The sequence below is a fragment of the Halichoeres trimaculatus genome, unplaced genomic scaffold, assembly GCF_033239565.1.
Source record: "Halichoeres trimaculatus isolate MK-OKI-2021-1 unplaced genomic scaffold, fHalTri1.1 fHalTri1_scaffold_16, whole genome shotgun sequence".
NCBI classification, from domain to species: domain Eukaryota; kingdom Metazoa; phylum Chordata; class Actinopteri; order Labriformes; family Labridae; genus Halichoeres; species Halichoeres trimaculatus.
In genome coordinates this window covers 212,994-237,210 of record NW_027437194.1, presented here as the reverse complement: position 1 = coordinate 237,210, position 24,217 = coordinate 212,994, and the positions used below count along the sequence as shown (strand labels likewise).

General features: G+C 48.6%; 1 protein-coding gene across 4 annotated transcripts in view; it reads right to left on the bottom strand.

Annotated features, from left to right (window-relative positions):
- Positions 1–5,386: 5,386 nt before the first annotated feature.
- The window catches only part of LOC141805253 (mediator of RNA polymerase II transcription subunit 13-like), a 94,106-nt gene continuing 75,275 nt past the window's right edge, over positions 5,387–24,217 (bottom strand). The window contains exons 6-31 of one of the 4 annotated variants that reach the window (XM_074690177.1): positions 22,645–22,857; positions 21,854–22,018; positions 21,613–21,769; positions 21,420–21,524; positions 20,484–21,140; positions 20,192–20,405; positions 19,923–20,001; positions 19,701–19,822; positions 19,500–19,596; positions 19,142–19,359; positions 16,989–17,167; positions 15,943–16,871; positions 15,525–15,704; positions 15,223–15,452; positions 14,944–15,142; positions 14,014–14,296; positions 13,398–13,644; positions 13,126–13,314; positions 12,815–13,038; positions 12,595–12,737; positions 10,651–10,809; positions 10,405–10,569; positions 10,105–10,268; positions 9,827–9,991; positions 9,632–9,741; positions 5,387–6,923 (exon numbers count right to left, since the gene is read on the bottom strand). In XM_074690177.1, coding sequence (XP_074546278.1) covers positions 6,791–6,923; positions 9,632–9,741; positions 9,827–9,991; positions 10,105–10,268; positions 10,405–10,569; positions 10,651–10,809; positions 12,595–12,737; positions 12,815–13,038; positions 13,126–13,314; positions 13,398–13,644; positions 14,014–14,296; positions 14,944–15,142; positions 15,223–15,452; positions 15,525–15,704; positions 15,943–16,871; positions 16,989–17,167; positions 19,142–19,359; positions 19,500–19,596; positions 19,701–19,822; positions 19,923–20,001; positions 20,192–20,405; positions 20,484–21,140; positions 21,420–21,524; positions 21,613–21,769; positions 21,854–22,018; positions 22,645–22,857 — 5,726 coding nt within the window. In that variant the 3' untranslated portion in view covers positions 5,387–6,790. The remainder of the gene's footprint in view (positions 6,924–9,631; positions 9,742–9,826; positions 9,992–10,104; positions 10,269–10,404; positions 10,570–10,650; positions 10,810–12,594; positions 12,738–12,814; positions 13,039–13,125; positions 13,315–13,397; positions 13,645–14,013; positions 14,297–14,943; positions 15,143–15,222; positions 15,453–15,524; positions 15,705–15,942; positions 16,872–16,988; positions 17,168–19,141; positions 19,360–19,499; positions 19,597–19,700; positions 19,823–19,922; positions 20,002–20,191; positions 20,406–20,483; positions 21,141–21,419; positions 21,525–21,612; positions 21,770–21,853; positions 22,019–22,644; positions 22,858–24,217) is intronic. The other 3 variants (XM_074690178.1, XM_074690179.1, XM_074690180.1) reach the window with 3 other exon arrangements.

Below are 24,217 nucleotides of genomic sequence, written 5' to 3'. Positions count from 1 at the left end.
TTAAATGTTTTGTATTTTGTAATAGTTTTTAACATAAACAGTTGTGTAGTTGCATTGTGATTGTTGTGAACCTGCCCAGGGACTGCAGATGGAAGTTATTGTTATGTACAAAGCTTCTTTTCTATTGAGAGATTAATGTATTTGCACATGGTCCCTGTCAAATAAATCAATAAAGTAAAGAAAAGTAAAATATTTTCCCATTCTTCATACGACCCCAGCTTCATCCTACAGTTACTGTATTAATTACTGTGAAATTAATCATGTTCATATTTGGACGCCACCCAGAAAATATATTTTCACACGTTCATTAATTATAAAAAATATTGTCATAATTTAGTTTTAAAAACCTTTTTTCTTTTGTATTTTCCTCTTATATCAAAAAAAAAATCCAACAATGACCCAGAAACACTTCAACACGCACACACTTGTGAGTGTACCATTACCTGTGTAAGTGCACGTCTCCATCAGCACCTGAGCGTCCCAGGTGTGTCTCTGTTGGCTGATCGAACACGTCTCAGCCAATCACAGATTGGCCCCGCCTCCTGAAGATGAGCTCTGGTCATTAATGACACAACAACACAGAGAGCGTGAGAGGCCCTGTTCGCCGTGTCAGACATGTTGATGGGCGTCATCAGGAAGCGTCAGAGGCTCATTGGCTCAGGGACTCTGTGTCCTCCTGAAGACTACAATCTGTCCTGGACTCTCTGACTCCCTGGGCTCTGCTGGGTCTGGGTCTGGGTCTGGTTTTGGATCTGGATGGTTTGTGTGGATGATAACAGTGTTACTAAAGTCTTACTGACGCGTTACTAAACGTGAACAGCTGTTAGAGCTGACAGTCCCTGTCCTCGCCTCTCTGATGGATTTATGAGCACGCTGTGACAACGGGAAAAACCTTTGAAGTGCTAAACACACACACACACACACACACACACACACACACACACACACACACACACACATACACACTCACACACACACACACACACACACACACACACACACACACACATACACACTCACACACACACACACACACACACACACACACACACACACACACACACACACACACACACGTCTTCTCTAACTGTTTCCTTCCTTTATAAAAAGTTTGGTCTGTAACTGAGCAGAGTTTGAATCTGAGTCTGAATTAAATTTTTCTTTCTCTGGTTTGAGAAAAATCTCTGAGTGTTTTTATCTTATAAACTTTTTCATAATGAGAGTAAATTATTTTTCTTTTTTCCTTTGGTGTAAAGGTTGAAATGACCTTTATCGTTTGCCGTAGATCAGACCTCCTCCCCTCCTCAGCGTCCATCACTTCATTTTATGGATGAATGTAAAAGAAAGACAAACTTCCTGCGCTGAAGGAGCAGAGGACTCCGTTTCCCATGAGCACCGTCACCCACTGACATATGCTTTAATGTAAGAGCTGATCTTTTTCTCCTTTCTTTGATTGAGTAACTTTTCCCAGGATGCAAAGCGACAGGATGATGTTTTTATTTGTGGTTTGGTTTGAAAAACACCAATCTTCAAACCTTCAAACTTTGTCGACTCAGTTTGTACCAGAGTTTAACGCCACGCTTCGTTAACGGCGCCGTGCTGACAGGGCGTGGTCACACTGACCGTTCAGACCACGCCTCCCATCATCTCTGACACGCTCCTGGTCTCAGTCAGAGAGGCTCATGTTGGTCAGACTTTGCTATCTGACTCACTGACAGTTATTTACGCTGTTGATCCAGGAGAGGAGAGGGCAGTTTTGAATCCTGCAGAGGTTTTATCGCCCTCTGTTGGCGTGAGACTGAGACTGTAGAGACGCCGAGAACAGAAGCTGTGGGTCACTCTGCACCGAGTCTGGACCCAGACCAGAGCTGGATTTCAGGGATCCACCTGGACCCTGCTGCAGAGTGTAGAAACTGTGTGTAGACCAGTCCAACCAGAGCTCAGTCAGGAGGACATCATCACCCTGAGACCCCCTCAGACCCCTCAGACCCCCTCAGACCCCCTCAGACCCCTCAGACCCCCACAGAGCCCCTCAGACCCCCCACTGACCTGAGAGACACATCAAAGCTGCACAGAGACCAGACCCACCACGAAGACTTCAGGCCTCCATGGTAGACCACAGGCAGACAGCAAGGTGTGTGTGTGTGTGTGTGTGTGTGTGTGTGTGTGTGTGTGTGTGTGTGTGTGTCCACCCTTCCCTCTCTCTAAGGTAACGGGAGCAGCGGCGTTAATGGCGTCTACAAAGACATGTGAGAGAACAGCCGCCAGCTGCAGCTCTGTGGAGGCGGCGGCTTGTCTTGGCGGCGTGTCTCGGCGGCGTGTCGCTGAAGCTGCTGAAGCTGAATATGATCCATCTTTCAGCCTCAGATCCTGTGTCTTATGGTTGTTTCCTGTTGTTTCTGTAGTTTTAATCTCGGCCTCCTCACATTAATCTTAGTTTTAGTTTCGTAAAGTTGTGTCACCCTGTTCTTAAAAAGCACCAAATGAAGTTTATTACTGAGCTGAGTGAAGCTGGAGGTTTTTAACAACAGACACAGACACAAGCTTAGCATTTCTCCATAGTTAGCCTGTAGCTAGTGGATGTAGCCTGATGGCGCCCGTGGTTCTTTTCTTGGAAAGTGGTGAAGCTCAGGTTTGTCTCCTCACTGAGTTTGGATAAAGGAAGGTGATGCTAACTGTTGGTCTCAGACGTGTCCACAGTGATCTGCTCTCTGCTCTCTGCACGCCGCTCTCTGCACGCCGCTCTCTGCACGCCGCTCTCTGCACGCCGCTCTCTGCACGCCGCTCTCTGCTCCGTGTGGACGAAGTCTCTGCTCTCTGCTCTCTGTGGTGGAAGTCTCTGCTCTCTGTGTCATGGCAACAGTCATCCTGGGTTAAGTGCAGCCTCTTCCAGCCTCTTCCAGCCATTAGAGAGCTTTTCTCAGCAACCTTGTCCACCTCGTCGGCTGAAAAGCGACACAAAACGCTGCAGACTTCTAATTGTGTTTCTGCTAATGCCACGCTGAGCCAGAGCCCGGCTCCTTTTGTCCAGGTCGAGGGCCATTTGGCCAGAGCCAGCCACTTAGCGCTCATGGTCTCATTGGCCACCTGTGGAAAACACACAGGAAGTCAATTAGGGTCCGCCGTCTTCTCCTGCCACGGCCATTAGACCATCCCATCAGGACAAGTGACCCTTCAGAGGCTTTTACTGCAGCTCCTCTTCATTCACGGTGACCTCCAGCTGCAGCCTCTGACTCCAGCTCCTCTTCATTCACGGTGACCTCCAGCTGCAGCCTCTGACTCCAGCTCCTCTTCATTCACGGTGACCTCCAGCTGCAGCCTCTGACTCCAGCTCCTCCTCATTCACGGTGACCTCCAGCTGCAGCCTCTGACTCCAGCTCCTCTTCATTCACGGTGACCTCCAGCTGCAGCCTCTGACTCCAGCTCCTCTTCATCACGGTGACCTCCAGCTGCAGCCTCTGACTCCAGCTCCTCTTCATTCACGGTGACCTCCAGCTGCAGCCTCTGACTCCAGCTCCTCTTCATTCACGGTGACCTCCAGCTGCAGCCTCTGACTCCAGCTCCTCTTCATTCACAGTGACCTCCAGCTGCAGCCTCTGACTCCAGCTCCTCTTCATTCACGGTGACCTCCAGCTGCAGCCTCTGACTCCAGCTCCTCCTCATTCACGGTGACCTCCAGCTGCAGCCTCTGACTCCAGCTCCTCTTCACTCACGGTGACCTCCAGCTGCAGCCTCTGACTCCAGCTCCTCTTCATTCACGGTGACCTCCAGCTGCAGCCTCTGACTCCAGCTCCTCTTCATTCACGGTGACCTCCAGCTGCAGCCTCTGACTCCAGCTCCTCTTCATTCACGGTGACCTCCAGCTGCAGCCTCTGACTCCAGCTCCTCCTCATTCACGGTGACCTCCAGCTGCAGCCTCTGACTCCAGCTCCTCTTCACTCACGGTGACCTCCAGCTGCAGCCTCTGACTCCAGCTCCTCTTCATTCACGGTGACCTCCAGCTGCAGCCTCTGACTCCAGCTCCTCTTCATTCACGGTGACCTCCAGCTGCAGCCTCTGACTCCAGCTCCTCCTCATTCACGGTGACCTCCAGCTGCAGCCTCTGACTCCAGCTCCTCCTCATTCACGGTGACCTCCAGCTGCAGCCTCTGACTCCAGCTCCTCTTCATTCACGGTGACCTCCAGCTGATTTAATTTTTTTTTAATTTAGGAGAGATCCTGAAAAAATCTCAAGTTTCTTAAACTGTTCCTAAAGTTTCAGGAAAACTTCCTTCAGGTTACAACACACACTGTACACAATATGTCTGTGTGTGTATGTGTGTGCATGTAATATAAGAAGATTTCAGAAAAATCTTCAGGAAAAATCCTGAAAATATTTCTGGAAAAATTAATCAGGGGGTTAATCTGTAATTTCCAACATTTCTTAGAATTTTTTTTTGAAATCCTAAAATATTTCAGGTCAAGTTTCCGTCTGTGTTTGCTGAGTTTGTTTCCCTTTTTAGTCCAGTTCCCAAAAGCTGAGGTTAACTCCCTGAAAGTTTGTGGGTTTCTGGGATAATTTTATAAAATTCGTGGGAGGATATCTTGAGATTGTTGAAAATTTTGCCAAAATTAAATTCTGCCAAATTTTACCCAATGCTTCAAAAATGATTTCATTAAAATTCTTGTTTTTTTTTAAGGAAAATACAGAAAACTTCTCAAAAGTCTAAAGAAAAATCGTCAAAAACTCTTATTATTATTTTTATTATTGTTATATTATTATTTGTTTTATTATTATTATTATTATTTTTATTATTGTTATATTATTATTTGTTTTATTATTATTATTATTATTTTTATTATTGTTATATTTTAATTTGTATTATTAATATTATTATTATTATATTATTATTTTTATTATCATTTTTATTTTTATTATAATTATATATAATTGTTATATCATTGTTAATATTAATATTTGTTATTACTATTAAATTATAACTGTTTTATTATTTTTTTATTATCATTATTATTTTTTATTATTATTATATATAATTGTTATATCATTATTAATATTATTATTATTATTATTATTTTAATTATTATCTGGGAAGAACTGTAGGATTCCAGTGAAAACTGCTGAAATCTTTTTCATGTTTTACCTGCTCTTTGCTTCTTTGAGTGTTTCTTTGTTTCATTGAGAGAAGTTGGGAACAGACAGAAACCTGAATAAAAACGTGTCATTAAAACAGAGAGAGGAAACAGAGATTACAGAGTGTGACTCAGTCTGCAGCTCACAGCTCTTCAGATTTCGTTCCACCTCATGTATTTACATGTGTGAAATGACAATAAAGCTCCTTGGATCCTTGAATAAACCAGAAGCAGGACACAGGCAGATTTTGCAGAGTTTTAATAATTTACTAAAAAAGAGTGTAAAAGTCTCAGAGCCTCTGACGAGGATCTGCTCATATTCAAAGTGACGACAGATGTAACAAAGTTTTGAAAACTTGTCCTCGTCTGTACATTTGTGTACACTGAACTTGGCAATCGAAGCTCTTGGCTGTAAATAAAGGAGTTTTTTTTACTGTATATAATATATATCAAAAAAGCTCACAGCAAAAAATACTTTGATATGAATCACTGAAAGAAAACCAGCCAGCAGGAAATGTACAGCTGTCAAACTTCCCAAAGACACAGAGTGTATGTACAAACATGCCAGGAGAGGGAACCAGAGCGCACTGAGGATGACGATGATGAAGACATGGTCGTCTTCCTCTCTGCTGACATCATTTAAAGGAGCCACGTCCGTAAATACCTTGTCACCTCTCACTGCTCAACGCCGCCGCCGCCGCCGTCTATTGCCTGGTTCAAGTTTTAAAGCCGGAGAGGATCAGTTTATAAATATAGAGAAAACTGTTCCTCCCCATCACTTTGTTTAATTTAAACTCATTAAATAAAACGTTCAAATGTTCGTTATCGTAGAAAAACAAACTAAAATGTTTTGGATAAATGATCAGCCTCTGTCCCTCAGAGAGACGACCCGCTCCGTCTCCGTCACTACGTGCCTGCAGGGAAGAGCTCATATAGATATTTAGCTATATACATTTATATATCAAATTCTATGACGTCATATAATTCGTATAAATATGGCATCTTTACAATTTGCATTAAAACCGTTTTCACTCCAGATCCCAGGACAGAGACGAGCCAATCAGGAGACAGGGACGAGTTTTTGTTTTTCTGGCTTTAAATATTAAAAATACGTCTGAACGTCTGCGCTCTCTGCAAAGGTTGGCCTGACGTTACAAACAACACGTCTGTCAAACTCTCCGCTGCGGTCGTATCTGCAACACTTTGGAAGATGAGGATAAAAGTGCCAAACGCTGCCCCCGTCAGGGCGAAGGGGGAGTCTCAGCGACCCCGTCTCACCAAGCGTGACGGCTTCTTCTGTACAAAAACACGCCGAGCAAAGGAAAGCCGTGTGTGTGTCGTCACGCCGTTTCTGCTGGTTGTACGCTGACGTCCTCCTGTCGTCTTCAGATATGCTTCAAACGCCGGCGTGAACGTGGCGCTGCTCTGAGGGAGGACGGCGTGATGTGAGTCTGAGGAGCGTGGATCCTCACGCCTCCTCCTCCTCAGAGCGGCGTTAAAAACACAAACTGCTCCAGGAGCAGGAAGAGGATCGCTCAGAGCCTCCTCCTGTTCCTGCTCCTCCTCAGGTCTGAGAGCAGAGGAGCTGTGGCGCCCTCTGGTGCCCAGCAGGAGGAAGTGCAGGCTCAGAGAGAGTACAGTAACCAGTCCCCCTGCTCTGTTAGAGCATGTTCAGGATGGCGTTGTACATCTGGGTCAGGACCGCCAGGTGGACCGGCAGGCAGGACTGACGGTCCTGAGTGGCAGGTGTGCACGTCAGCCAGGAGAGGGCGTTGTACTGCTCCAACACAAACCTGGGAGAAGGAAATATGGGATTTAAAAAAACAAACAAACAAAAAAAGATGAGTTTTAAAATTTTACTTGATTTTTCTTTATTTTCCTCTGTGTGACTTTATCATGAACATGTTTTATATTTGTATTCATTATGATATTTGTTGTTGTTTATGTTTTCTGACAGTAAACAGAGGAGGAAATAAATATTTGACCCCCCGCTGATTTTGAAAGTTTTCATCCTAAGAAATAAATGAAGAGTGTCTGATTTTTATAGCAGCTTTATTTTAACAGTGTTAGAAAGAATATCAAATATTTCTTTGAGGGAAATAAGTATTCAACCCTCGAGCAAACATGACTTAACACTTGGTGGAAAAACCCTCGTTAGCAGCACAGCAGTCAGACGTTTCTGGAGTCATTTCAGCCCACTCCTCTCTGCAGATCATCTCCACATCCTGGAGGTTTTGAGGCTGGTGTTTGGAAACTCAAAGCTTCAGCTCTCTCCATAGATTTCCTCTGGGACTGAGGTGAGGAGACGAGCTCGGCCGTTCCACGACCTTGATGTGCTTCTTATGGAGCCTCCTTTGTTTCCTTGGCTGGATGTTTTGGGTCGTTGTCGTGCTGGAAGACCCATCCACGACCCATTTCCAGTGTCCTGGTGGAGGCGAGGAGGTTGTCACTCAAGATTTTGTGGTACATGGCCCCGCTCATCTTCCTGTCGATGCGGTGAAGTCGACCCGTCCCCTTAGAAGAGAAACATCCCTTAATCCACCGCCATGTTTGACAGTGGGGATGGCGTTCCTGGGTCATATTCAGCATTTCTCTTCCTCCAAACGCGTCGAGTTGAGGCCAAAGAGCTGGATTTTGGTCTCATCTGACCACAGCACTTTCTCCCAGCCTCTCTCAGAGTCATTAATATGTTCATTGACAAACTTGGCCTGGATGTGAGCCTTCGTGAGCAGAGGGACATTGCGCGCTCTGCAGGATTTACACCATTACGTCTCAGTGTATTACCCATGGTTTTCTTGGTGACTGTGGTCTCATTAACCAGCTCCTCCCCTGTAGTTGAACTGATCATTTTTGTCCCTAGTGGAGCCCAGGAGGCCCCTCTCAGGGACCTGGACCCTCTTTGACCTTATTTTAAACCCACAGTTTTAAATCTTGGTGTAAAGATTGACAGGTTTTTTAAATTGGATCAACAAATTAATCTAGTTTTTATCATCTCAGGCTTTTATCCAAGATTAAACCGGTTTTATCTTTTATCGATTTTGAGCGGGTAATTCATGCTTTTATTTCTACGTGACTGAACTACTGTAACGCTCTGTACGTTGGTGTAAATCAGGCCTCTCTCGCGCGCTTACAGCTTGTCCAGAAAGCAGCTGCTCGTCTTTTAACAGGAGCACGAAAGCATGAACACATCACTCCGATCCTCAAGTCCCTCCATTGGCTTCCCGTTCATTTTAGGATTCATTTTAAATTTTTATTGTTTGTTTTTAAATCTTTTCAAGGATCAGCACCTCAGTACATCTCCGATCTTTTACATATTTACACCCCCTCATGGTCCCTGAGGTCAGCTGATCACTTTCACCTCCTGGTCCCAAAAACTGGTTTAAAGACCCGAGGTGATCGAGCCTTTTCGGTGGTGGCTCCCAAACTATGAAATGATCTCCAACTCAATATAAAAACATCCCCAACCCTAACCACTTTTAAATCACGTCTTAAAACTCACTTTTATTCTTTGGCTTTTAACTCAGCACGAGAGTTGTGTGATCTGTGTCCTTTTATGTCTTTATGGTCTTAACCCCTTTTTTTATGACTCTTTTTTTTTTATGTGTTATTTAAACTGATTTTATTTCTTTTATGTTATTTTAACTGTGCAGCACTTTGGTGAACTTTAATGTTTTTAAAAATGTGCTATATAAATAAAGTGGATTGGATAGTTTTAGGCTGATCTCTAACTTTTCCCAGGATCACTGAGACCCCACCAGGTGATATCTTGCACGGAGCCCCGGGCCGAGGTCGACTGACAGTCATGTTGTTCTTCCTCCAGTCGTCACCGTCTCATTCAGCCTCTCACTGATGGTTTTTAGCCCATGCCAGCCTCATGTAGGTCAACAGTTTAGTCCCTGACATCTTCAGACAGCTCTTTGGTCTTACCCGTGGTGGAGACGTTGGTTTGTCTCTGAGTCTGTGGGCAGGTGGCTTTTATACAGGTGACACTTTGGGACAGGTGTCTCTCATGAAGGTAACGACTTCACTGAGATTAGTCTGTCAGTGGTCTGTGGGAGCCAACATTGCTCATGGTTGGTAGAGGATCAAATACTTACTTCCCTCAATGAAATACAAATTAATATTTATTTTTCATTTCATGTAATTTAATCGATTTTTTCCTCGATGTTCTTTCTATCACTGTTAAAATAAAGCTGCCATAAAAATCAGACACTCTTCATTTATTTCTTAGGATGAAAACTGCCAAAGTCAGCTGTAAGTGGATCTTCCTTAGTTTAGTCAATAAAACCAATGAAAAAAGTTTTTATATCTAAATCATGTTTAACTCGGTGGTTTGATTTGTGAAAACAGTGAAAAGTGAAATCTAGAAATGTGTTTGTGTTTTAATAAAAACAGTCTGAACTGAGCAGATTGTTGATTATCAACGAACAAACAAAGACCAAAAAAACAGCTGCTCACTTCCTGTTTTTACTGATCTGCAGACGGTAAAATCTGAGTCTACCTGAGCACATCAGAGGTGGTCTTTGAGTCTAAGGGGTGGGGGGTCCACTTGGTCTTGTCTGACATCACTTCCTCCGTCTGGGCGATGGAGATGTGGTGATGAAGAGAGGCCTGGGAGGAAGAAACGCACAGAAAACGTCAGAGACCCGACCTCTCAGAGGGAACCTCTCTGAGCTGACGTCGTCTCCTCACAAACCTTCAGGAAGAGCGGACACTGGCTCTCGGCCTGCGGGCAGGACGCCCAGAACCAGTGAGGGAGCCCGTTAGCCTGCGCCGTGGACACGTAGTAACCCAGAGCCAGCGGCTGCTGCTTCAGCTCCTCAGGAGGACTGTCCCTGGACAGGAGGCGCTCGCCCTGGCTCTGAGCACGGACACAAACACAAAAACTCTGAGACTTTATCCTGAAAACGTGACTGTCATCCCTCGTTGTCCCGTGCGTAAACCTCTGATCATCACACGGAGCGTCAGACTCACCTTGGCGTGCTGGAAATGTGATCCCATCCCCATCCCAGAGGGGGAGCCGGGGGAGGGCACGGGGGAGGTGTTGGGGGAGGGGTGGAGGTTCCCCGTGATCAGCATCATGTCGTGGCCGATGTCGTTCTCCAGCTCGTCAGGGAACGGCAGGTCGAACATGTCATCTGTGGAGGAAACCGGGTAAAAACCGTCAGACCCTCAGCTCAGAGGAGAAACATGTGAGGCTCAACGATGCCCCCTGCTGGTGACACACACTCCTGAACACTCAGACATGGATTAAGCTGCTGGTGTCCGTGTTACCGTTGTTGTCCTCTGTGGGGTAGGAGCTGGGAGCCAGCTGGGTGGTCGCAGACGTGGGGAAGACCAGGATGTGCGTGCAGGAGGCGTCCTGAGGCGTGTTCAGCTGAGACGTCTGCAGGTTCAGAGCCGTGCTGCGGCCAAACACCGAGCCCATGGTCACGGCGTCTGCAGGAAGACAGGAAGCTGAGTTAACCATCGCTCCATCACCAAACACTCAGACCGCCCCCACACCCCGCCATCACTAACCAGGCATGACCACGAAGGAGCCCTGAGGCTCCATGGCCACCAGGCACGCGCTCAGGATGGCCGGCGAGTCCGCCGCCGAGATCCCACAGATACGACACGCCTCCCTCAGCTGCCGCCCCACAGAGTGCAGAGAGTGCTCCCCCAGGAGGGAGCTCCAGTCTGAAGGCAGAGGAGGAGACAGAGGAGGAGACAGAGGAGGAGACAGAAGGAGGAGACAGAGGAGGAACAGAAGGAGGAACAGAAGGAGGAGACAGAGGAGGAACAGAAGGAGGAGACAGAGGAGGAACAGAAGGAGGAGACAGAGGAGGAACAGAGGAGGAGACAGAGGAGGAACAGAAGGAGGAGACAGAGGAGGAACAGAAGGAGGAGACAGGCTTTAAAAAATGAAGGTGTGTATAAAAACAGATCATGTCTCTCAGTCACAGTTTTTGTTTCAGTGAGTTTCCTCTCACGAGTCTGTTTTTATCTTTCATCTCATCGACCCGTTCAGCCTGTGTTCACAGACGTGGTTGTTTTTAAAGAGCGTTATGAATAAAGTTGGTTTGGATGAATCCTGATGTTTGAGTTACTGAATAAACATTTGATAATAACCAGGTATTTCCCAACACCGATACCAGAGTGATACCAGCCTTCTTTTAAAGTATCTGCACTCGTGAAGTCTGCAGATACCAGCAGCAGATCCTCTAGACCAGGGGTCTCAGACTCGTGCCATGGAGCGCTGAGAGGCTGCAGGTTTTCTTTCCAACCAAAAACTCCACCAGCTGATTTCACTGATTACCTCATCTTCAATCAGAGAGCAGGGACTGATCAGTGAAATCAGCTGGTGCAGTTTTTGGTTGGAAAGAAAACCTGCAGCCTCTCAGCCCTCCAGGGTAGGAGTTTGACATCCCTGCTCTAGGCAATAAAACCTTACATGGAGTAAGTCCTCCTCACCACTAGATGGTGCTACTTGCTGCAGTTTGACACCACGGCAAACGTGCACCAGGTCCTTTCTATACAACATGACTGAACCAGGGACAGTTACAGTTACACTGTTAAATTTTTCACTTTAGTTTACTTTAAAAATACTTAAACTCTGACAGGTTTTAGTTTTATTTTGCACTTTTAATGTTATTTTTTTTCATATTTATCAGAAACATTTCTAAACTCAGAGAGAGACTTAGTTGAAATTTCATGTATGTAAAGTACTTGTAGTATCAGTACTCGGTATCGGTGAGTATTTAAGAAGGAGTACTTGTACTGGTATCAGTTTGCATAAAAAGTGGTGTCAAACATCACTAATAACAACCAAAAATCAAAGAGTTAACCTGATGTTATTTCTTCCCAAAGTTGGTTTTTTTTAATCTGGTTGTAACGTACCTGTTCATGGCGTCTGCAGCTGTTTGCTCTTTAACACAAAACCTCAACAGAAACAAATCGCTTCAAATATAACTAAAAACATGAATTCTGGGAGAAACTACAAAAATACAAACAAGAAATGAGATAAAGATCATACTGATATCTATTCACTCATATTTATTTTATTTTTAACTTTTTTCTTTGACAGTATCATGGGCAGGATCTTCACTTTTATCTCTGATCTGAATTATTTAATCTGATTTTGTCTTATTTTTGTTTCTGGTGGTTTGAGGCCTTTTTTATATTTCCTGGTTCAGTCACTGTGGGGACCTTAAAAAGATTTTCTGTTTGCATTACTTTATATAAACTTTACCCTCTGTTTTAATTTTTATTTTTACCTCCAAAATGACAAAAATGTAGCATCTTACATTTTGAGTTTTCTTACATTTCTTAGTGATATTTTCTGATATTTTCTGATATTTAATGTCACAGGCCTAAAGCTAGAAGAAAACCTGCTAATGATCTCTGAGCTAACGAACATGGACTGATCACTCTAACAGGTGTTCCCACAAACAGCATTATAATATTACTTTAACGTGTTCTTACCTTTCAGCTCCCCATGCCCCAGTCTCCCTAACCGACCAATCACAATCCTCCATGGCAGTGATGTCATCTGGATCAGGCCAACACACCACTCCCAGAGCTTCTGCAGACCCATCTTCCTGGCTGACACCTTGGGCCGCCGCGCCCTGAGGTCGACAGAAACCAGAGTCAGAAAACGCCGTTTCTGCCGGAGCCCAGAGGAAACGCATCATCGCGCTCTCACCTGTTGGGAACGTCGATGTTGATGATGCACGTCTCCAGCAGCTCCCCCTGCTGGTCAGTGCAGGACACCAGGAGCCAGCGCTGGTCATGTGACAGGCAGTACCCCACAAACAGGACGTTGTACTTTGGAGGAGGCTCGGCCCAGATCTCCCCCGGCTCGGGGTTCTTGGTTCTGGTCGGGCCCAGGATGAAGGGGGCGGAGTAGAGCTGCAGCGGGCTGGGATGCTTCAAACCAAGAGGAGGGAAATGAAACCATGTGATCAGAGACAAATCAAAGCATGAACCAATCAAACGGCAGCTTTCTGCGCCCACCTCTGGACTCCTCAGGACGGAGTTGACCATGGACGCCGGTCCAAACCCGGTCAGGGACTTGATGTGTGTCTGCTGCGGCAGCAGGCGTCTGCACTGGGAGTAGCAGGAGAAGGCCAGGGAGCGCAGGCGCTGCAGGTACAGGTGGCTCTCCCCGCTGGCCGGCTGGAGGAGGTACTGGCACGGCACCACCTGAGGAGGACAAACGGTGATGTCACAGGAGAGAAGAGCTGTGACCTCCAGCTGTGACCTCTGACCTCTGAGGCTCCTCCTACCTGCAGCACCAGTGCAGGCCTCAGGGTGTCCGGTAACGTCTGCAGCATCTCCGTGTAGCAGCGCAGCAGCCCGAGCAGCCAGAAGCTCCCCGCCTCCGCCTCGTCGCCCTCCTCCTCCTCTCCTCCCTCGCTCCTGGCTCCGCCCAGAAAGGCGTCCACGATGTAGATAACGATGGCTGGTGGGTTGGCGTGGCTGTCCGCAGAGTCCGGCACCGTGGGGATCCCGATCCTGGCCTGCTCAGAGGTCCTGAAAGGGAGCAGAGAGAAGGAGCTTTACTCTGACTGTAACGAGGAGGAGCCTTCAGAGGGAGGCGCTGCCCTCAGAGGGAGGCGCGGCCCTCACAGGGAGGCGCGGCCCTCAGAGGGAGGCGCAGCCTTCAGAGGGAGGCGCAGCCTTCAGAGGGAGGCGCGGCCCTCAGAGGGAGGCGCGGCCCTCACAGGGAGGCGCGGCCCTCAGAGGGAGGCGTGGCCCTCAGAGGGAGGCGCAGCCTTCAGAGGGAGGCGCGGCCCTCAGAGGGAGGCGCGGCCTCAGAGGGAGGCGCGGCCTTCAGAGGGAGGCGCCGCCTTCAGAGGGAGGCGCAGCCCTCAGAGGGAGGGGGGCGCTCCTGCTACTCACAGCTCAGGGGGTTCTGCTGGTGCCGGGGCTGGTGCTGGGACCGAGGACGGCCCTTTAGGGTCGCTGGCCTGGACCGCCTCCCCTGTCTGACCCGGAGCTGCTCCAGCTGGGTTCGGATCGTTTCCTGACCCCGTGGCTCCTGGAGCTGGTTCACCATCGGGGCCCCAGGACTGGGGCGGCCCAGAGGAGGCGGGCTGGGCCGGGGCTGGCGGGTTGGATGGAGGCTGGACTTTAGGGGCCACGAGGAGACTGCTGTCCAGAGGTAGGGTGGACAGCTGGGGACCTGGACCCAGAAGAACCAGGTTAGACCAACAGTTTCAGCTGGTTAGCTAAACCGCTAACATTAGCATCAGATTCTTTACACAGTTCAACAGGAAATGAATAAACTCCCAGCAAACAGTGACCATGGCTAACTAGTTAGCTATGCTAATGTCTGATTGAGCTACTTTAACCTTTAAAACCCTGACCCTTTAAAAACTAAACCAGAAACTTTAACATTCAGAAACTTTAACATTCAGAAACTTTAACATTCAGAAACTTTAACATTCAGAAACTTTAACATTCAGAAACTTTAACATTCAGAAACTTTAACATTCAGGAACTTTAACATTCAGAAACTTTAACATTCAGAAACTTTAACATTCAGGAACTTTAACATTCAGAAACTTTAACATTCAGAAACTTTAACATTCAGGAACTGAGACATTTATCGGCTCGTTAGCAGCAGGAAGTCTGACTCCTGTTTTCATGAAATCATTAAATCTGATTGATCCTCAGTTTCCAGTCTGACTGTTGGTGCTCCACAGGTTTATCAGGTGTTGGTGTCAGAGCAGGACGGGCGCTGTGGGCGGAGCCTGTGTGTCACGAGTTAAAACAGATCAAACCGACACGCCGTGTGAAGCTAACGCCCAGCAGGGGGCGTCCTCTCACCCAGCTGCTGCTTGCAGGCGTAGGCGTAGAGCTTCAGCTTGCTCAGGTTGTCGGCGTGCTGCTGTCCAGCCCAGGCTCCCGTCAACCACTTCTCCACCTCCAGCTCCTCCAGCTTCTCCGCCTCCACCTCCTCCCCCACCCGCAGGAAACCGTCCCTGGACACTTTGGCCAGAGGGCGGTGCTTCCCGAGGCGGCAGGTCTGGAAACAGATTGTCCTCTCATGAGAAACAGTTTCCACCTTTTCCTGCTCTCTGGATGTTTCAGGACGTGAGTTCGTACCTCGTAAACCGTGCTGAGCTCCTGGAAGAAAGCCCGCGCCGCCGCCAGGAGGGACGGGCTGTTGGGACACAGCACCAAGTACGCCGCGTCCCGCTGGCCCCCGTACGGCTCCAACAGCAGCTTCTCCCAGAAAGGCAGCGCCAGCGGCGACAGCGCCAGGAAGTCCCGCTCGCGGTCGTAGCCCAGCAGCACGGTGGGGATGGGCAGGGGCTCCGGGGACTCCTCGGACCCTTCAGGGACAGGAAGAGGTTAGTTTCTCCATCCTTCACTGACCCTCCCTGACCCCCTGCAGGCCCACCTACCGTACGAGCCTCTCCCCGCCATCTTGTGAAACTGCTGCCAGGTGAGCGGGCCCTGCACGTGCTGGATGTTCTCCCACGCTCGCCCCGTCCGCTTCTTCTGGATGGCGTCCTGCAGGAACGGCTGCAGAGACAGCAGCATCCGCACCATGTCCTGGGACGACAGCTTGCTCATCTCCACCACTGAGGGGTTCACACACACACACACACACACACACACACACACACACACACACACACACACACACACACACACACACACACACACACACACACACACACACACACGTTAGCGTGCTCCTCCACACAGGCACAACAACACACAGGCGGTGTGTGTGGTTGAGGCGTTTCTGATCAGGAGCTCGCTCTGAAAGGGGGCGGAGCTCTCTCTGAGGTGTGGATCTGTGGTGGCGCTCCTCACCGTCGGTGTGGGACCAGGAGTGCAGGGCGGTGCTCCGGACCACGGCCTGGTCCACCTTCCCGCCCGTGGAGTTGTCGACGTACTGCAGCCCCTGCTCCAGCGCGTTGAAACACTCCACGCAGGCGTCGCTGCCGTCGGCCCACTGCTTCTCACACATCCAGCTCTGCAGCAGCGCCCCCTTGCGGCCATGGCAGGAACAGCTGAGAGGGAGGTGCAGCGATGCCAGGGAGGAGATGGGCTGTGAGCACTGCTCCTGCAGGAGCACCATGACCAGCGGGGAGGCGGGGGCCGCGTCCTGGAGCCTCCTGGCCCTGGGGTCCCCCATGGTGGGGTCCCTCCGGCACAGGGCCAGCCTCCTCTCGGCGGCCCGGCCCACCTCCGAGGTCCGGCCGAAGATGTCCAGCTCGTCCTCCAGGAAGAGGCCGGTGCCGTGGGCCAGCAGCCGGTTGACGATGGCGCTGTAGCCGCACATGCAGCGGTACTGGTCCTCGCAAGTGGAGTCGGGGATGTACACGCCCACGTCGGCTCCCTTCACGTTCATGTTGCAGGCACAGATGCAGCAGCTGTCGAAGTTTCTGTCCTTGAAGACGTTGAGGACGGAGTCTGACAGCAGCAGCACGGTGTAGAGGCTGTGGGCCTCGGGGAGGGACGGCCCGGGGCGAGCGTGCGGCTCCACCGAGCTGAGGGGGAGGCTGGTGGAGGGCGTGGAGACCGGCGAGCTCAGCTCCGTGCCGTCCTGCTTCACCGAGCCCTGCCCCGAGCTGGCTGCGTTGATCCCCCGGGGCGTCCGGGGAGTTCGCGGCGTGGGGACGGAGAAACGTGGGGTGGCTGGGGAGGGGAGGATCCCCACGGTGGTGCTGACGGACGCCGTGGTGGCGCTCATCTGGGCGTACTCCTGGTCTGTGAGGGCGTTGACACTGGGGACGTTCCTGAAACACACAGAGAAGGAATCAGAGTCCGATCCTTAAAGGACTGAACCCGGTCTGGGCGGCTCTGACAGAGGTCAGAGGTCACACATCCATCAGAGGGTGGTCAGGTCTACTCACGTGTATCCGTCTCTGATGAAAGCATTGCTCTGAGGCGCCATGATGGCGGAGAAATGCTCCATCTTGGGCATGAGGGACCAGGACGGGCGGTAGAAGCACTGGTCTGGGATCTTGAGGGGGGGCAGACTGTGGCTGGGCAGGCAGGACAGCGGGGCGAACATGGAGGAGCCGACGTGAGGCTGAGGAGAAACAGAGCGTCAGAAAAACGACCTAAAGATGAGTCAGAAACTCTTTACAGATCAGTTAAAACTCTTTTTGCTTCTTGAAATGTGAACACATTTAGCTCCTTAGGAAACTTTTCTTCCTCTTTGCACAAACTGAAGTCAGAAAGTTTGTGTATCTCTTATTTTTGAGCTGACCTCACTCCAAATAACAAACCTCCTTCTTCAGGATGCAGTGTACTGTCCCTTTAAGAGTCTCTCTGGTTGTAGAGGACGTTGGTTACTGTATGATCCACATTAAAGACGTGAGCTCAGTGAATAACCTGATGAACTGTATGAAGGTGTGATCCTCTGCACAGCGTGGTAAATTTATGTGATTTCATACAGAGCTGAGTTTAAACATTTATATTTTTATTTTATGACCTCACAGAGGGAAGAGGATATATCCCACTAAACATACATAATAAAACACGCCGCGTCTCCACTTTATGGACTCTACGTCCTCACAGCTCGCTCCTCACAGCGCGCTCCTCACAGCTCGCTCCTCTGGCAGCGCTCCTTTATGAGATTATATTTCCTGATTCACGATCACAATACATGCTGAAGGAGGAGGCGGTGAAGGAGTGTTACACATGGCGCTGACACTGACGCCATTACTCAGGGTATACTCTGAAATCCTGAGGTTAAATTCAAAACCTTTTTAAGACTTTTTAAAAACCTTTCAAAAAGACTTTAGACCCTAACGCGTCTTTAAACTGTTGTTAGAAACCGATCCTTGACAACTGTTGTTTAGATTTTAACATAAATGAGGTAAACTAAGAAGAAATAAAGCTTAAAGGAATAAATGAAACTAAAAGCAGGTTAACTGACATTCCCATTCCCACAACAAGTAACAGCTGTTATCAGACCAGACCACGTTTCAGGCCAACGTGCAGAAAAAAACATGAATTTATTTCATCATTGTCTAAATTTAGGACGTGCTTCAGATTGTGTAATTTGCTTTCTATCAGCGTTACATACAGACGGCGAATAAACTCCTGTACAAACTGAGTTTGTCACATTAGCCTACAGATATGTTGGGCTGCTAACGCTACGTTTAGCCCACGCCGCAGAAAATGACAACTTTGCTTGTTGTCACATCTCAAACATCAGCGCTACGTAACTACGTAACTGTAAATACCTCATCTCGTCATGTTGTTTCCAGTAAAAAGTTGATTTGAACAAAGAAATTTGTTTCAAAACAAACACACGCTGGTCTGTGATGAGTGTAAGGAGCAGAATGATCGTCCAATCACCAGGTGAGGTTATTTCTGAAGGTTCAGACCCTGAAAACATTTTCCAAACAGATGTTTCTGTGAAGGATTTCTGGAGCTGTGTGTCTGAGGTGACAGGTTAGTTTGTAACAGACACAAGGAGGAAAACAAATATTCATGGATACGTTTGGAGTCAAAGCTTGAACACCAACAAAATTTAATACCTCATAAAACCACAATTAAGACTTTTTTTTATACTTTTTAAAAGCCTTAATTTTCCCACAGTTGATTAATCAGCTTTAATACTTTTTAGGACCCCGCAGACTCCCTGTGTTACTGGACTTTGATCCAACACGATCTACAGCTGCAGCCAGATGAAAGCGTGAATCCAGCTGAAGTGACGAGGACCTGTGGTCTGCAGGTGATTATTTGTGATCAAGCTGTAACGAGCTCAGAGAGCCAGCAGGGGGCGCACACATCTGACTGAGCCACAGGTCGCAGTGAGAGATGTTCACAACACACGATCAGAAATATCTGGGGCTAAAATGTTGTTTTCAGGTCAAACACTCTGAAAATGAAGAACAATCCTGGTCTAAACCATCCTGACATGTTTCCCCACAGCGCCCCCTGATGGAGAACATGTTCCTCAGTCTGAAGCAGAGTTTACTGATGTTAATGCAGAATGTAACCCTGCAGAAACCTGACCATCAGGACTTAGGTAAACCCCTCTGATCCTCACCTTGATGTCCTCCGGCCTGGGGCTGACCATGACCTCCTCCACCTCCATCCTGGGGTCAGTCGTCTGCGCCGGCGCCAAAGGGGGCAGGTGGTCCACGGCCCCGCTGGGGACAGGCGGCTCCTGGCTCGGCGTGTCCCGGTACGTCATGATGGGGGAGAAAGCTGGGTGCTGCTCCAGGGACGGAGGCGTGGGAAACATCCGCTGGAGGTCTGCTACTGCTGGAAGGAGGGAGGAGACGAGGAGAGGAGACAAGGAGATGAGGAAGGAAAGAAAAGTGGATTACCCAGGATGCTCTCTGTCAGTAGTTTTACACAAAGCTGGCTCAAAGTGAATGAAGGAGACTGAACCAAACGCTCACTGGATGGGTAAGGGACTGCCACTCTGCCCTCCTTCCCCAGGGGGCGCTCTTCTGCTGACGGGGGGATCTTGGTGGAGTGCTGGTTGGGGTAAACAGTCTACAAATTATTACACACCAGATGAAACCATCAGATCTCTGCTTTTCATTAATCAGATTAATGAACGTGAGACTGAACTACACGGCCCATGATGCATCACTCACCCCCAGCTCCTCCTCCTCCTCGTCGAAGATGTTGTCCAGGTCGGAGATGTTGACCACCAGGTCTTTCTCTCTGGTCAGGGAGGGGTTTGGTTTGGCGGCGCCGTCGTTCTGTCCTGAATCATCTGAAAGACCAAAGGTGTTTAATGAAGGCACTGGCTCCAGATTACCCATGATTCATTGCAGCGGGGGATACTGCAGAGGGAGGTGATGAAGGTGTGTCACCTGATTTTGGAGCTGAGTTAAAAATGGACATGGCGTCTTTCCCGTCGGGCAGCGCTCCGTTGCTGGTGATCTCGTCTGCCTGATCGATCAGAGGAAAACGTGAAAACATTTAAAGACTTTAACCGTGATGCTCCTACAAAATAAAAGTCTTTCTCTTCTGGATTTCATGTAAAAATACTCTTTCAAAGTCAAACTAACTGTTTTTGTCTGAGGGTGAATCAGAGTCCCTGTACTGGTCTAGGTTTTCCCTGGTCCCTGTCCCGTCCTACCTTGACCTTCTTGCTGGGCTCCCGCCCCTGACCCTTTAGCCTCTTGGAGGTGGAGAACGTGTACTCGATGTCTCCTTCCTTGAAGTCGTAGGGATCGTCTCCGGGCTCGCGCAGAGCCTCCACCCCCGGCTCCTGGAGGAGGCCCAGCGTGTGGATGTGGTCCCTCACCCTCTCCTCGGAGATCTTGAACCTCCTGTGGGTCTGGGCGTAGAGTCTGGAGGAGACAAAGACGGACAGAGAGTCAAAAACCTGAGGCTACCGGATCTTCCTTCATCCTTTGTCTCCTCCTCACCTCTTGAGAGGAGCTCCCTCTGCAGCTGAGTCCGTCTTCACCTCCTCCAGGGTCTCTGAGGGGAGCTCAGGGGGTCTGCAGTCCGTCTTATCGGTCTGAGGAGTCCTGAATCCTCTCCACCACCCGGCCCCGCCCTCCCTCTGCCTGAGCAGAGCCGTGAACGCCGCCGTCTCGCTCGTCATCATCCCCATCCCTGAGCCTCCGTCCTGACACAGGGGCATGTCCACGGGCCCGTCCAGGACCTCGGGGTCCGGCACCCTGGGGTGCGGGCTCAGCGTCGGGGGGAGTGGGGACATTGGCGAGTGGAGGAGAGGCTCTGAGGCCTTCCTGCCGTTGGAAAGCGGTTTGGGGTACTTACAGCTCGGGAGGGCCGCCAGAGGCTCCATGGGGGGCTCCAGCGCCACCAGACCCCCAAGCTGGGGCCCCCCTGGGGAGTCCTGCTCCAGGGGGGCCTCCTGCGTGAGGGAGAGCCGGTGGTGGAAGGGGACGGCGGCCGGCCTCTTGGACTGCTTGTCGGCCTTCTCTGACTTATCGCTGGTTTTGTGTTTGGGCGCCGAGGGGGGGTACAACGAGGGCCCCGAGGACTGGGGCGGGTTGGCACTGGTCTGAGGGGTGGACGTGGACGTGGGGGTCGGACTCTGCTTCTGCTGCTTCAGCCTGGAGAGAAACAGACGGTGAAAAGAGAAGACGGAGAGGATCAGAGGCTGTTAGAGGAGACGGTTTAACGTCACAGTAATCCGTCAGTGAGCGGCTGAAGGTCGCACCGTTCATACGCTCACTTCTTTTTTTTTAACGTTATTTATTTTCACTATTTATTAACTAATTAATAAATTAATTAATTTATTTATTTATCTATATCTATATATCTAATCCCTCAGGGTGTATCATTTCTGCAGTGAACACAGACGAACACGGGCGGCGAGCAGATCGTCGTACCTGGAGCAGCTGCAGGAGTTCCTCGCTCCCAGGTCGTTGAACTCCCACGTGGTCGCTCCGTTCTGCACGTCCGTCTTTGGCGTGGCGTCGCTCGGTTGGTTCAGCCTGTGGAGGGAAAACCATCAGAGCCGTGAGGCTGACGGCTCCAGCGGCGCCGCTCGGTCAGTCACCACGCAGCGAGGGATGAACTTACGCGTACTGGGGCTGGTGGAGGTAACACTCCCTCCACGCCTGGTGGACCACCTGACACGTCAGCTTCTTCCCAGAATGCTTTGGGCTGATGCTGGGGACGGCCATGCTGCTGTCGGGCGTGGGGACGCTGGAGACGGAGGTCACGAAGCCGCTGTCCGCTGAGGGTGGAGGAGGGGTGGAGGAGTGAGCACAGGGTTTAAAGGAGCAGGACACGTTTTTCTGAGTGCTGATTGGTCGGTTACCTGAGCAGGGCTGCTGCGGGGACGTGGGCGGCGTGAGGGGCACGCTGCAGTGGTTGGGCTCCCTGCTGAGGCCCTGAGCGGCGGGAACAGGTGGAGGCTGCTCCACCGGGACGTCCCCCTGGGCGATCAGCACCAGAGCAGCTGGGTAGGTCATCCTGACTCCCCCTGGGGGAGGACAACAGAAACAGCGCTCACTGACAGCGGATAAACATGGCGAAGCTTTCACTACGGACTAAAGATCTGAGGATATGATCGACCACGGCTCGGTGAAGAAGACGACGTTTGAACGATCGGATTTTTAAAACGCCGTCCTGTGAGGAAGGTCTTGGTCTGGACGAATCAAACGCTCAGTCTCTCCTCCTTCTCGCCGTCTGCCTGTCTACCTCCAGCATCAGTGAAGACGACACTTTTCTTTCTGCTGCCAACTGAAGGAGTTTGATGATAATCAGGTCAAAGCGGCGCCGAGGGATCAGACTGATTAGACAAAGCTATTAGAGCGACTCCCCGGGGCTTTAACCTCCAATTCCCCATCCTTCCTCTGCCTGTTTCCTGATCCCTCTCCTCCAGACGAGCTGAAGACTGCGAGGATCACGGCTGAGTGCCGTTAAAAGCACCAAAAGTGTCAGACACCTCTAACCATCAGACCTGCGCCGACTTTGCTTTAGGATCTATCAACAGGTTAAATCACACACGTCTTAATAAAGATGAAGACTAAAGATGAAAACCTGAAGCAGCCCTCGTTAGGAGACAACAGAAACCCTCAAAGACCCGTCCCGGTGTTTTCTCCTTACCTACGATGACCTCCACCGCCACGTGGCCGTTGCGATCGAAGGCCTGGCCCACGTCCCCCCTGTCCCTGTCCCTGTCTCCGCTGCCGTCCCTGGGCTGGAGGACCATGGGGTAGAAGTAGCTCCACTCCTCCAGGAGCTTACGCGTGGCGGGGTCACTCATCTTGAAGGCCTGGCCCGTTAGCGTGCCGCTCAGACCGTACGGGCTCAGGATCACTGCACACACACCACAGACTGTTATCAACCAGGCGGCTCAGAGACACACACTGTGGACAAAACACTAAACAGAGATATGACCAGCTGATGAAGAGTAAACCTGATTCTCTGTCAGGGTCTTTCTTCACGCTCAGACAGAGAAAAACAGCAAAGAAACAATTCAAACAAAGTTTCTCCCAGACATTGGTATTAACTCCAATAAACCACACATGAAAAGAAATCACAACGTTCAGGTCCATAAATAATGATTATGGTGAATTAAGAACAATAACACAGAAGAAGAGTATTTTCCCCACTGTAACACACAAAAACGCTGTGTGTAACCTCCAGGATCAACAGGGTTAGGGTTAGGGTTAGGTGTCACTAGTGTTGTGTTGTTAAAGTCATGTCCTGTCACCTCTTTACACAAGCACCTTATACATCATCCTGTATGTAATTTACTAGTAATTTATGTAGTAATTTACTTTACTTTACTTTACTTTACTTAATTTACTTTACTTTACTTTACATAACTTTTCATTACTTTACTTTATTTACATTACTTTACTTTACTTTACTTTACTTTACTATACTTTACATAACTTTATTTTACATTGCTTTTCTTTATTTACTTTACTTTACTTTACTTTACTCTTTACTTTACTGAATTCACATTACTCTACTTTACTTTACTTTGCATTAATTTACATTACTTTTCATTACTTTACTTGATTTACATTACTTTACTTTACTTTACTTAATTTACTTTACTTTACATAACTTTACTTTACATTACTTTACTTAATTCACATTACTCTACTTTGCTTTACTTTACTTATGTATAGGAGCACATTCAGTGAGAGACTGATTTCACCCAGGCACAGAGCGCCCCCTGCCTGTGGCCATCAGACTGTTCAACTCTGAGTGTCTTCAGCTTCACTCTGGACTCAGTGGGATAATTAACTTCTGTCTAATCAACATAATTAATGACAGAATTTGTTAAATAATCCATTATTTATGTTTCTATTTTATAAAGTAATCTTAGTAAATGTTCATATTTATATTTATATATAAATATAAATTTATATATATATATATATATATATATATATATATATATATATATATATATATATATATATATATATATATATATATATATATATATATTTATATTACACTTCTATTCAGTTTAATTTAAGCTTCCATTTCCTGCTTTCTAATATTTTATATTTTGTACTTTTTATTTTAACAGTTTTTGAAGAGAGCAGCTGTAACTAAAAAGACATTTCCCCTCAGAGATCAATACAGAGTTTCTGATTTATTTCCCTTAGATGGTGATATTTTTATCTAACAGTGTTTCAGAGTGAATTCACTGCTT